Raw genomic sequence first — 13,950 nt, forward strand, 5'->3', positions numbered from 1 at the left:
ATTCCCCCCCCCCCCTCTCTCTGCAGTGCCGATCCCCCAGAAACGGGCCCCACCTACGGAAGATGAGGGCATCTTGGTCCTAAAGAGGAGGGTGAGGGGGTGACTCGGAGGCTGGGGGATGCCATGGGGCTGGAGTGCAGGGAGGGGCAGGATATAGGGGGTTCAGCTGGGGGGTGGCTGCACAGTTTCTGCCCTTGTGTTGTCTCCCCGCAGTCAGATCCAGGTGGGACGGAGAATGCGGTGCCCAGCTGGGAGCTGACGCGGTGCCAGGAACTCATGGTCCGGGGCCACCAGAAGCTGCTGGAGTTGCTGAACCAGGGCAGCACAAGGGAGCTGCTCTCCTTGAAGCGCATTGGCCCCAGGACTGCTGAGCTAATCATGGCCTGGCGCGAGCAGCATGGGCCTTTTGTTACGGTAATACCATGTGGGTGGAGGAGCGCCAGGTGTATGGGACCCTGCTCTTGGCCCTGAGATGCAACTGCCTCGGGAGGGGCTGGTCTCATTGGGACCTGGCCGTGAGATGGTTGCACTATGACCTGGCATCGCGGCTGCCTAGGGGGCTGTTTGTCTCAAAGACCTTTGCCTGCGGAGTTGACCATTCTGTCCCATTGCTCCCAGCTCCAGGACTTGCAGAGGATGGAAACGATGACAGCCAAGAAGGTGGCCACTTTAATCAAGGTGATGCAGGGGGAAGGATGGACGTCCTGGGGGCAAAGGCAGTGGGGGGGGCAGGTCCAGGGTGGTGCTGTGGATGGCACCAGGCTCTGCTCCTCCCCCTCACCCCCTTCTCTTCCCTCAGGCCAATACTCTGGACTGCATCCAGATGCTCCTGCCACCAGGGCCCTCTGCCCTGTCCTTATTCAGTTAGTGCCATGGCCTGGCCCTTGCCTGTGGGACCAGCCTGTTTTTCTGGACTTCTGGTTTTTGCTAGGGCAGCTCCAGGGGCCAGAAGCAGGAGCTGGAGCCGCAGTTTGAGCCGGCACCTTAGGGTGCCAACTGCGCAGGACACCATGCTTACCTCTGCCAGCCTGTCCCATAGGCTGAGCTCCAGGGTGAGGACTTGCCTGCAGGGTGTTTTCTCACTCCCTTCCAGTGCTCCCAGTTTTGTATGCGATGGATTTTAATAAACCTCCCACTTGCTATCAGTGTCTCTGCTTTCCTGCACCCAAGGGACCCACCCCCGTGCCCCATCCCCCTGTTCAAGTTGGAATGAGACTTGCAATTGCAGTCTGGGGTACTGACCAGAACAGGTGTTGTTGAACTTGTGGAATTGGCACTGGCTGGATCAGCCACCTTGTAGCAGGGCAAGAGGGTAGAGACCTAAAACAGGCATCGTGATAGGACTGAGGCAGGGGACCCAGCTGCCACGTTGGAAACAACATGCAGACAGTGCCATAGCCAGCCTTTTGCCAAGTGAGGGCTGAAGTGTGCAAGACCTGGCGCTGACTTTTGGGCATGTGAAGTGAGCACGCTACCCCCCACATTGCAGGCCGTAGGCTACAAGAGTGGAAACTGGGCCGCATCCACAACCTGAAGGAAAACCAGCTCAGAGTTGTGACTGGCAAACCCTGAGGCCTTGTGCCAGCTCCACCAGTAGAAGGGCTGTGTGCTGGCTGGGAAGGCTCATGCGAGTGGCTTGTGCTCAGCTGCTGGGTGACGCAGCTGGCATGTGCAGCTGTGCCCCCAGCAACCACTGCGGTGCTGCCAGGACCCGCTGTCTATCACAGCTGCTATGGAATGGGGTCTTGGTACCCCTGTTCTGAGTGCCATAGCCAGATCCTACTGTCTGCTACAGCCAGGCCCTGCTGTTCAACTGTGGCCTGCTGCCGTCCACTATGGCCAAGGTCTACCACGGCTTGCCACCAGCTCATGGCTGCTGGGTCCAGGTCCTGCTAGACCGCCATCTCTCATGGCCAGGGCCTGAGGTCTGTTGCAACGGCCATGGCTGTAGCCCACTTCCTACCACCCCCTGTGCTGCTGTCTCCAGGGCTCCCTGCAGCACTGTTTATCACACCCATGGCCTGCTACAGCTATGGTCAATTGTCACCATTGGTTCCCACTGCTGTAGCCAGGGCCACTGTCCCTCAACACTGCCACAGGACAGCCGTGCCATCCCTTTGGCTTTGCCCCTAATGATCATGGTTATTGCCACTAGGGCCCAACAGCCCCCTCTTGCTGCCTCTACTTGCCCTGGCTGCTGGGGGCTTGGACCCTCCTTCATCCTTCGCAGCTTGTCCTAGGGACTGCATCACCCACTTTCCCCCTAGCCCTAAAAAGAGACTACGTGCCATAAGAATACATCTAACCTTGGAGAACATCCTTGCATGCCATGCGGTGAACACCACCAGCACCTGTGACACTCCTGCCCCAGAAACCTCTGCTATGTAAATATATGCAAAATTAGGTGCTGAGAGTGGGGGCGGAAGACAGGAGAGGTAGAAAATAGCGTGTTTTCAGGCTGGAGGGCACCTGCTCCTGCCTTGCTCTGTAGCTCCTGCAAGAGACATCCAGCTCTGTTTCCTGTTCCCCTCTGCCCCTTTGCATCCTGGGGGATTCCTCCCTTCCCCGCAGCTAACCTCCCCAGCCTGTTGCTTGTGGCCACCCCTGGTCTAGTCCAATCCCCTGCTCCGGGCAGACTCATCCCTGTCCAAACATCCCAGGGACATCCTCGTCTCACCTAGCCCCGAAATGACGCAACGCCTCTGTTGCCCAACTCCCAGGCCCGTTGCCCTGCAATCCCAAAAGCCCCTGCCCTTGGCGACACTGGGGGTCTTTTGGGCTCTGCTACTGCAAGCCCTGTTGAAATGTGCTTCAGCGACCCCAGGCCAAGGCTGTGTTCCTGCTTCAGGGCACCGGGCAAGTCTGAACGGGCAAATTCCTTCCTGATCCCATTGCAGCATCAGGATGGCCCTTGAGTGGAAGTGCAGGCTCCTGCGTCCCAGCAGGAGCCTTGGCTCAGTCCCCCCCCCGGGGCCCTGTAGCAATAGGAGGACAGCAAATTTCTTCCTGGTGCCATATGGCTGCTGGGAGAGCTGAGAACAGGCTGATACTGGGGTCCTACCAGGACCTCGAGCCAGCTGGTTGTGGTCTCCATGTTGCTGGCCAGGGTTGCATCTTTTCTCCTAACCCGTGGTCCACCAGGCCTCCCCCCCACACCTGTATCACAGCACTCAGTGCTAACTCTGCCCTCCAGGCTGTTGGTTTGTAGCAATGTCCTAGAACGTGTGTCCTGATGTTTCCAGGAAGAGTCACATGCCTGCTTAGCTGGAACCGTAAATACCAAACGAGGCAAGGGAGGAAAGTTCAGCAGGTCTCAGCATGGGCCGGTGGAGAGAGTCAGCCAGGAAAGAGGCTCTGGAGGGCACCAGTACTGTCCCCCGGGGCCTTCTGAGATGGAGGGCCGAGTCTGGGAGCCTCCCACGGTGGGATGGGGGCCTGGTTCTCCTTCTGAGGCACAGACTAGGTTTCCGCTCTCGCTCCTGAGCTTATTACCGTATTTCCTTGCATACAACACAAAAATCTGACCTGGTGTATATGTATTAAGAAGGAAAGCTGATTTTTTTCTCCCAGGGACTGGGAAGAAAAAAAACCCTGGTTTGCTTGCTGCTGTGCAGTGTAGCAGCTGTGATATGACACTTCAGGCAGCTGAGGGAGTCAATGGCCCATTGTCCTTCATTTTGCAGCTGGTAAAGCTCATCTTTCCTTTTTTTGATGTTCCACAAATCATGCCAGTCTCTTTTCAGGCTCTGTTGCTGGCTGCTCCCCACCTCTATTTCACTGACCCATTACTTCTTTTTAGAATCCTAGATTCCCCCACCACAAAAATGCATCTTCAGCAGCAGCTAGGGTTTTAGCTTTGGTTAAGCAGGAACGGGGGGAAGGTGAGCATGCTGCAGATGTGGCTCTGCTCGGAGCCAAAATAAGGGGAAGTCGAGCAGGCTGCTCCAGGGGCTGCAGGTTGGGAAGGAGCCAGGCCCAGGAGGCCTCAGGCCTGGGAAGGGGTGGAAACCAACCCCATAGGATGGAGGCCTTACCTCCATGCCTTGGTAGGCCCAAGTCCAACTCAACCCATGAGGGTCTTGCTTCCTGCCCTGTGCTGCCTGCCCTGTCTGCTTTCTGCTTCCTTCCCTGTATCCTGTGCCCCATCTGCTCTGCTTTCTCTCCAGCCTGCCACGTGCCACCCACCAAGGCAGCCCGTTGCTTCTTGTAGTATGCATGTCACGCATTGGCCACTCCTACTGTGAAGCATCTGTTCCTGGCACTGCTGGAGACAGGCCATGGGGTATGATGGACCCTGGGCCTCACCCATGGCTTGGCCACTGGTCTTGTGTCCACACCGGTCCCGGGTCACAGCTCCCCTTGCAGGTCAGCTGCTGAGGAACAAGGCAGGAGCAGGTCCACGGCCCAGCCCGGGCTTTGCTTGGACTTTAGATGTTTGCAAAAGAAAATGCCAGTCCCAATGTCTTTCTGGCTGCCTCCGATGCCAGTCCTGGCCAGGGGCACATGAGAGGTGGGTGAGGCTAGTATGGAGATGGATCTTCCTGAATGACCCGAGTCTCCAAATATCCCTCCAGCCTTTCCCTATGTTTCTAGGTTCCTGATTCTTAATATTCCAAAAAAATTGGATTTATTGCAATGTATTTGTTTCACTGAAAATAACAGGACTGGACCAATGTGGACATGGACAGTGCCAATGAGCTGGGTTTCACATCGTTGAAAAAATGACACTGCTGGGAGCAAGATTCTTATCTCTGTTCTTCCTCACCATTGGACACAGCCTTCCTTGGCCTGTTCTTTTCTCCCCAGCCTTCAGAGTTTTCCCTCAACAAGGTGGCTTTAAAAAAAACCCCAGTTTATAGACCAACTCAGCTTCTAAAATCTATAATTGAGTTTAGAAACATCTAAATTCATTTAAAACTTTCTAAGTCTAGAAGCTGGCAGTAGCAGGGGCATTTCTATCCAGGCATAAGCAAGGGAGTTGCTAGACTTCATGGCTCATTGCAATCTCCCCAATTCCTGCTAAACTCTTCACTCCTTAGATGTGAACAACTCTCCTTTTTTAAAATGGTTTAATGTTCCACAAAGGAAGCTAGTCTTTTGCCTGCAACTCTGCTGGCTGCTCCTGGTCACGTTGCTCCTATTTCACAGCCCTGCAGATTGTTTTAACTTGAGCTGAAACCATTAATTAAGAGGTGGAAACATGAATGAAGCAGGACGTTAACTCAGGCACGGGACCAGCTTTCAGTACAGCAGCGGAGGCGCTGCCCAGATGCTTCAGACGGCAGGGTTGTCTTTTGTGCTTCTGAAAGAGACACACAGGCATCCAATTCGAATGACGACAGGTCTGAAGAAACAGCAGCTTTGGATTATTTTTTGACTGGTTCATTGTGGGTTTTTTTTTAAATGCATGATGGCTGTTCTAACAAATTGAATGTGCATGCCAATGAAGTTAGATTTTTAGCTTCCATCGTAAATTGAATAACACAGGGCTTGTCCCTGGCGTAGTCCCAAAGCTTCTGTTTTCTTTTTGCCTGGAGAGGCATGTGTTGTGTTGTTGGGGGTGATATACCCGCTTTTCCAGACTGTAGAGTCGCCCATGGTCTTGCCCCAGTCATGAGAGACAGCAGTCGTTCATGGGAGTGCCCCAGGTTAGTGGCAGGGGTGGTCCTGGGCAAGGTAAGGGTCATGGTTGGATCTCTGGGGGGACGGGGGGGGGAATCCTAAGTGGGGGGATCCTGGGGGGGGGGCAATTAATGGTCTATTGACTCTCTTAGCTGTCCGAAGAGCAATACCACAGCAGCTGCCCTGAGGAGCAGGGTGCGAAGCAGAGGGCTTCTAGCTTGGGCTAAAAAAATCAGCTTCCCCACATAAAACACACCTCAATTGGGTGGAGGGTGCTTATTTTGGGGGGTGGGGTGTTGTACGTGAGCAAATATGCTAGAGCTCACTGAAGGTGCCCCCACCCCACCTCTGAGGAGAAAAGCAGGGAGTTGGTTTTGGAGGTTGTACATGAGCAAATATGGTATGGCCCATATCTCCATAAAACAGACTAGGGAGTTGGTTTCCCTGTGAGTCTGCAGGGGATCCCTAGGGGTAGGGGGGCACTGAGAACATCAGCGGCAGGGAACATGGGTGCCAGGCACCGAGCAAAAGGTTCCAACAAGGGTGGGATTCAAACCCACACGTGCAGAGCACAATAGGTTAGCAGTCCAGGGCCTTCACCACTCAGCCACCTTGTCCCTTCATGAGAGAGATATGTCTGTTTCTTTCCAGGAAACAGAACTTGCTGCCTGACAAGGTTCTTTGGGTGAATCTGATATATTTTATTAGACCTACTTAAATAGTTAGAAAACAATTATTAAGCGAGCTTTCAGGTTCAAAAACCCTTCGTCAGGCTAAGGAAGTTTCTTAGCCTGACGAAGGGTTTTTGAACCCAAAAGCTTGCTTAATAATTGTTTTCCAACTATTTAAGTTGGTCTAATAAAAGATATCGGATTCACCCAAAGAACCTTGTCTGCCTATGTCCTTAGACCAACACAGCTACAACCTACAACCTTGTAACCTGCTGCCTGGGCATTTTTCTTAGTCTAGCACCCGGCAGCGTGGATTTTAACAGCCATTGCTGCGCTTCACAACTTCACCCAGCTTTGGGATTCCCTGTGAGGCCTGCAGGGAGAGTCTCTGGGTTTGGGTTTCCTTCTGTGGGTGTTGGGGGGGCAGGTCTCTAGGTGGGATACAGACCTTGGGTTGGGCCTTATCATACCTATGTAGCTTGGTCTTTGCTGTTTTAATTTCCCTGGGGAACTGGGAGATCATCATGTGCAGTTGTCAGCACCTCCTACGCTGTGGTCCACCTGCAATGGGGAAACCACTTCATCTACAGGGATGGCATCGGAGAGACATGGCCCCATGCTCAGAGGACTTGCAGGGATCCCTGGGCCGGGTCCTGAAAAGTCTGGCCCCCAGGGATTAGCCAGAGGCCTTGAATTCATGGTCTGGGTGAGCGGAGAAGAAACACGTCCTGCCCTTTCTCAGGCCTGGCTCCAATCCTATAGGCAGTTTTGCATGGCTAATTTCCGTTTTGGGTCTTGCGTCTCCTCTCTGTTGGCTGGTGGACCACTGCTATTCCAGGCCCACCCTTCTGATGGAAATTTTCTTTTACACCCCAGCAGAGAGGACACATGGGGCTGGCAGGGTCCCTGGCTATAGATGCAAGCTGTGGTTTCAGGGCAGCCAAGCTAAGGCTGGTGGGGATAAGAAGCTATTTCAAGACAACCGTTTGCAAACAAACCCCAAATCCTAACCGCCCCCGGCTTTGCCCTGGGGGTTGGGACCAGCATGTGTCTGGGAGCCCTGACAGTGCGGCAGGTTCATGTCTGTCTAGAGCTGCCCAGGACCCAAAGGGCCTAACTACCTGCCCAATCTCCACCAGGGCAATCCTGGAGCCTGACATGGAGGCCTCTGTTCTGCCTCCTCTTAGGGACTTTTTCCATCCTGGCTGTGATGGCCGAGTGGTGAAGGCGTTGGACTCGAAATCCAATGGGGGCTCCCCACGCAGGTTCGAATCCTGCTCACAGCGGTGCTTTGTTTTAGGGCTCTGGAGATGAAGGCTGAGGCATGGAGAGCATCCTCCCTCTCCTGGAAACCTTTGGGCAAGGCTATGCTAGCCCTCTGCAAACTCCATCCTGTACTTGTACTGGGACAGATGGTATACAGTCCCCTCTTTCCCCTGAGGCACCTGGGCACCAGGCAGTGAGCAAAAGACTCCAACAAGGGTGGGATTCAAAAACCACGTGTGCAGATGGATTAGCAGTCCATCACCTTCACCACTTGACCACCTTGTCTCCTCTCGCCTTAACATCTCGACCTCTTCCCAGCAAACAGAACCCCTCCCCTATCGTTTTTCCTGGCCCAGCAGCTGGCAGTGTGGCATTTTAGCAGCCATCTCTGCACCTCACAGGTTTACCCGGCTTTGGGATTCCCTGCAGGGAGAGTCTCCGGGCTTGGATTTCCACCAGGGGGGGCAGTCTCTAGGTGGGGAGCACAGCTTGGGTTGGGCCTTGTCATACCAATGGAGCCTGGTATTTCCTGCTGTAATTTCCCCGGGGACCTGGAAGAACATCACGTACAGTCATCAGCACCTCCCACGCTGTGGTCCACCTGCAATTGGGAAACAACCTCCAGACGGCATCAAAAAGACATAGCCCCATATTCAGGGGACTTGCAGGGATCCCTGGGAGGGACCTGAAATGTCTAGCGGATGCTGGTGACTCATGAACTACTAGGCTAGGTTTAGAAAAAAACTGGGGAGGGGGGCTGCATCTCGCTAGTGTAGAATTGTAACTCTTCTGAGTTTCCCCCCACAGGAGGAAGGTTCAAAGCCCACAACACCTGAGGCTGGTAGGATTGGCCAGAAGGCTTGGATCACCGGTGGGTTTTTTACCCACCAAGTGAGAGAAGAAACTTGTCTTACGCTTTCTCACACCTGGCTCCAAACCTACGGGCAGTTTTGTGCAGTTAATTCTTTCCCCCTTTGGCTCTTGCAGCTCTTCCCCGTTTGCTTGTGGACTAGTGCTATTCCAAGCTCACCCTTTTGATGGATATGGGGACCTTAATTTTCTTTTACACCCCAGCAGGTTGGGTACCTAGGGCTGGCAGGGACCCTGGCTACAGCTGCAGGGTCTGTTTTCAGGGAAGTGGAGCCAAGGCTGGCAGGGATAAGGAGCTGTTTCAAAGCAAACACTAGCAAACCAACTTCAAATCCCTCCCCTTTGCCCTGGGGGCTGGGACCAGCATGTGTCTGGGAGTCCTGACAATGCAGCAGGGTTGTGTCCAGAGCTGCCCAGGACCCGATGTGATTATGGGCCAGGTGCCTGCCTACCACATCTCCACCAGGGCAGCCCTGAAGCCTGACATAGTGGCCTCTGCTCTGTCTTCTCCTACAAATCCTTTGCACCCTAGCTGTGATGGCTGAGTGGTGAAGGCATTGGTCCACCTGCAATGGAGAAACCATCTCATCTACTGAGGTGGCATCGGAGAGACGTGGCCCCGCACTGAGGGGACTTGCAGGGATCCCTGGGCTGGACCCTGAAATGTCTAGAGGGTGCTGGTGACTCATGAACCACTAGACTAGGGTTAGAATAAAACTGGGGAGGGGCCGCATCTCGCTAGCGTAGATTCATAGATTCATAGATGTTAGGGTCGGAAGGGACCTCAATAGATCATCGAGTCCGACCCCCTGCATAGGCAGGAGAGAGTGCTGGGTCTAGATGACCCCAGCTAGATGCCTATCTAACCTCCTCTTGAAGACCCCCAGGGTAGGGGAGAGCACCACCTCCCTTGGGAGCCCGTTCCAGACCCTGGCCACTCGAACTGTGAAGAAGTTCTTCCTAATGTCCAGTCTAAATCTGCTCTCAGCTAGCTTGTGGCCATTATTTCTTTAATTAGGGTTGCACAGGTGAAGTCCTAACTTATGCTTCTAATATAAGCTTCCTTAGAGATCCACTAACTAGTGTATCCAGGAACAGAGCAAGCCCTTCCACTTTTGCTGTCCCACACATGAACAGTGGGCTCTGAGCTCACTGCCTGGTTAGCACAGGCTCCTGCCAGAGCTCTACATGAACAATGAGTGCTGATCGCACAGCTTATCATGGTGGAGTCTGCCTAGACCCCTGCTCTCATGTTGCTCTGGAGCCCAGAGATGATGGGGCTGCTGTTCTTTCCCCTTGCTGGATACAGAGGCAGGAGAAATGAGAAGACAGCAGTGTGAATGCCAATGAGTGCTGATCGCACAGCTTATCATGGTGGAGTCTGCCTAGACCCCTGCTCTCATGTTGCTCTGGAGCCCAGAGATGATGGGGCTGCTGTTCTTTCCCCTTGCTGGATACAGAGGCAGGAGAAATGAGAAGACAGCAGTGTGAATGCTGGGCCCGGGAGTCCTTCAAAAGGTCTGGGCCCCCAGCCCTACCAGAGGGCCTCTCCAGCTGCCCAGGACTATGAGGCCAAGGACCAAAGTCTGCAACTCCTTCTCCCCAACAGCAGGCAGGTGTAGCAGAAGCAGCATGAGCAGCTCCCCCACTGCTTCTGCCTGCTCAGGTAATGAGGAATGGAAATCTGTGGCCATTGGAACAAAGGACCAGATCAGGATCATCTCTTTGCTCCTACTGGACAGAGAGTGGGCCCACCACTGTGTCACTTGCAATGGTCAGAGAGACTCACAGGAAGCAGCTTCTATGGGGTTTCTGATCTGGTCCTGTTCTGAGTGCAGAGCTGCCACAGCTCTACAGTACCAAGCTGCTTCCCTGGGGCTCTTTGGTCTCATCAACTTACAGCAACTCTGTGCTAAGAGCAGGGAAGCCTGGCAGCCACCCTCTCAGTGAAGAGTCACTATGACAGTTTCAGTGAGACTAGAGAGCTCCAGGGATGCTGTATTGGAGCTTGCTTGCTTTGAGTTCAAAGGGGCCTAATCAATTTTTCTCTGGACCTCGGGTGGTGACCACTGCCCTCCCCTCCCACCAGCCAGGCACCGCCTGAATTCTGTGGGGCCTGATCCATTTTTCTCCAGAGCTCAGGTGGTGCGTGCCCCTTGTGCCACTGCTGGCGGAAGCAGAGCTGGGCTGGATAGAGGCACTGCAGCTGCTGGACATTCGGAGGCTGTAGCACTCACTCTTCCCGATGTCCCTGGGGGATGAGGTGCCATGTCCAACCCTGCTGCACCCCACTGTCCCCACTCTTCCTGAGTCAGGAGGGGCCACTGCATTCTGGGATCCTGGAATACTTCAACTTGGGCAGAATAGCTGTGGGATGTGGCCACACAGTAATGGAACAGGAACAAAATTAGACAGATTGGAGATAATTCTACCCTGGAATGGTGTAACTTTAAGCAAAATAATGAGTGGTTTAAGCCACTTAAAAGGTGTTAACATGCAGCCAGTCCAGAGGTTAGAAGCTCCAGAATCCACCTAAATGTACTGTATAACAAGGCCCTAAGTTAAGCTACCTAAAATGTTTCATTTAAACTATTATAACTATTTAAAAAAATATATAAACCCAGTTAAAAAATTCTGTTAAAAACATCAAAATGTAAAATGATTATGCTTTTTTTTCAAATGATATATCAAATTTCATCTGAGTTTGAGAATGGACTTGGTCTCCTTCATCCCAATGTCTGGTGGAACTGTCAAAAATATTTAACTCGGGTCCAACACCCCCAAGGATTTCTTTGATTGCAGTAGCAATTATAGATTTGCAGCGTGAACAGATAGCACAGTCCCAGTGATATGCAGCGTGGAGCATATTCCTCTTTGTGGACTCTATCAGTGTGCTAACAATATGCTTGTGCACCGGTTGCTTGGGCTATCCTTGGGCAGGACAGCTACTTCCAGCAGAGGATACATGGATGCAGTCAATAGAATCATGGCTCTTCTGAGTTTCCCCCTGCAGGAGGGAGGTTCAAAGCCCCCAGCGACCGGGGCTGGTGAGATTGACCAGAAGGCTTGAATCATTGGTAGGTTTTTCATCTGCCAGATGAGAGGAGAAGAAACTTGTCCTGCCCTTTTTCATGTCTGGTTCCAAACCTATAGGCAGTTTTTCACAGCTAATTCTTTCCCTTTTTGGGCTATTGTGGCTCCTCCCTGTTTGTTTGTGGCCCAGCACTATTCCAGGCCTGCCCTTTCAATGGAAAGGGAGACCTCAATTGTCTTTTACACCCCAGCAGAGCAGATGCCTGGAGCTGTCAGGGTCCTTGGCTCCAGCTGCAGGGCAGCCATGAAGCTGAGCCCTGGACAGAGCCGTGGGTTGTGGGTTGTGATTCTGTCTCTCTGCTTCCTTGGCCCAGAGCTTGTTTTTTCAGAGATGTGGCCAGCAAGACAGAGAGAAGAAGCTGCGGGGGATAAAACTCTCCCATTCCAAGGTAGAGGTGGCAAAGCTGGACTGTCGGATGGACATGGAGGGGCCTGAGACTGCCCCAGATCAGCCATGACTGCATCCATGTATCCTCTGTTGGAAGTAGCTGTCCTGCCCAAGGATATCCCAAGCAATCGGCACACAGCCTGGATGACTTTGTTTTGGCTTCTCTCAGCCTTCTCCAGAAATCAGAGCCCTGGTGGGGTAACAGACCTCCCCATGGAAGATGCACCGTGGCCAGGCCACAGCTTTAGGGGCATCTGCCGTCGTATGCAGGTGACAAGTGTTGACCTGAGGCACGTAGGGGCTGGGTGGTGGCTCCCGGCCAAGCTTCCACCTGCTGTTGTTCAGGCGGACTGGGTCCATGGTGGGGTCTTGCCTGCAACCAGCCCAGACAAACCCCTCATCCTAACTCTACATCAGACGACTGTCAACCCTGCCATGGCACAGATGTGGCCTCCCTGAACCTGCCACAAGGAGATCAGGGGGACCGTGGCCGCCAGCGTCCTGCTGCTAGGAAATGTGGTCAATAGATGCTCAAGACGTCCCGGGTAGAGGCCATGCCCCTGCTGCAGGGAAAGGCCAACCCCCTCCAGTCCATACCAGCCTGACTAGTCCTGGCTCCAAATCTTGTGTTGGACTGACCCCCAAAATCCTTGAGGCAGGACCCTCTGGGGTTGGTCCCAGGAAGAGAATTGGCACAGCCTGGCCCCATCCCCAACTGCAGGCAACATCCTCTGCAGGTGTCTGGGGGAGGTCTGAAGCCCACCTGCCACATAGAGCAACCAGCAAAGCTGAGGAGCCTGGGAAACCTCTGTAGTAAAACAGGCATCCTAGATCATCCCCAACCAGTGGCTGAACCCCTTCAGCAATGGAGAGTCCCCAGTTCCCCTGAGCATCTATCCCACAGCCCCACTGCTTTAAGAGTGGAGAAATGTTTCCAGGTTTCCTACCTAAATCTACTTTGCTCCAACTTCAAGCCATTGCTCCGCATCCTCCTCTCTGCAGCCAAGGGGCTTCCCCTCTTCTTGCCAGAAGCCCTCCAATGATGTGAAGGCCACTCTCATGTCCCTCCTTTCAGCTGAACCTGCCCAGATCCTTCAGCCTCACCTCCTGGGTGCTTTCCAAGCCCTTCATGATCTTTGTTGCCACCTCCGCGCCCTCTTGAGCTTCTTCCCATCCTTTTTAAACCATGGAGTCCTGAATGGCACGATACCAATTGACGAGGCTGAGCCCACGTCAAGTAGAGGGGCAATATATCACCTCCCATGCCTTGCACCTGGTGCTTCTATCAATGCAGCCCAAAACCCCAATCGCCATCACTGCAGTTGTATTGAGTCTGGGGTCTACTAAGGCAGGTAAGGTCCTTTGGGTAGATGCAGAATCTTTTATTAGATCAACTAAATGGAAAAATTGTTCTTTGCAAGCTTTCAGGCACAAACACCCTTCTTCAGGCATAGGGAGTGTCATCAAGTATCTACTTGGTCTACCAAGACACCCACGTGGCCCCCAGACGCCCCTTCACCCCCGTCCCTACTAGCTGCTTTGTGGAAGCAGGAGATACCGAGTTTGGATGCAATTTACTGGTCACGAATTCACGCTGGCTGCAGCACTCAGCCTGGCCTACCCTGCAGGAAGGGCAACAATAGCTGGCGGGGGGGGGGGGCCCCAGGGAGCCCTGCCCCAGCCTCTGGGGCCCCCATGGAGACACAACCCCTTCCCCACCTCCCTGACAACCACCAGGACACAAGGCCAGGCTCAGACCTTTTATTCAAGGGTTCAGGGGGCATGGCTTAGTCCACCTACAGCCGGACTGACTACAGCAAGGAGGAAGAGGGCCGGGTTGAACCCTGGACTGTTCCCAAGAGCCAATGCAGGGTGGGTGAAAAACAAGGGGAAGGGCAGGGATTGGTTTCTAAGGCACTTAAGATTGGCCAATGAAAGCAGAGGGGGCAGGGCTTGGCCCTGGACCACACCTACAAAGGGGCGCAGTTTAATCCATTGACTGGCCAAGGCAAAAAAGGGTGCATGGTTTGGTCCCAGGCA

At 53.6% G+C, this 13,950-nt stretch overlaps 1 protein-coding gene and 1 non-coding gene across 7 annotated transcripts in view; both read left to right on the forward strand.

The window, feature by feature from the left end:
• The window catches only part of KIF22 (kinesin family member 22), a 12,568-nt gene extending 11,074 nt beyond the window's left edge, over nt 1-1,494 (forward strand). For 3 of the 6 annotated variants that reach the window (XM_025194502.1, XM_006038023.3, XM_006038022.3), the window contains exons 11-14: nt 27-91; nt 214-414; nt 619-678; nt 800-1,491. In XM_025194502.1, the coding sequence (XP_025050287.1) occupies nt 27-91; nt 214-414; nt 619-678; nt 800-868 (395 nt within the window). In that variant the 3' untranslated portion in view covers nt 869-1,491. Of the gene's footprint in view, nt 1-26; nt 92-213; nt 415-618; nt 679-799 lie in introns of all 6 variants that reach the window. The other 3 variants (XM_014526959.2, XM_025194503.1, XM_025194504.1) reach the window with 3 other exon arrangements.
• Nucleotides 1,495-7,497: 6,003 nt separating this feature from the next.
• On the forward strand, nt 7,498-7,579 carry TRNAS-CGA. The gene has a single exon. It is a non-coding gene; the product is annotated as a tRNA-Ser (tRNA).
• Nucleotides 7,580-13,950: the final 6,371 nt, after the last annotated feature.

This window comes from Alligator sinensis, unplaced genomic scaffold (genome assembly GCF_000455745.1).
Source record: "Alligator sinensis unplaced genomic scaffold, ASM45574v1 scaffold1500_1, whole genome shotgun sequence".
Taxonomy (NCBI): Eukaryota; Metazoa; Chordata; order Crocodylia; family Alligatoridae; genus Alligator; species Alligator sinensis.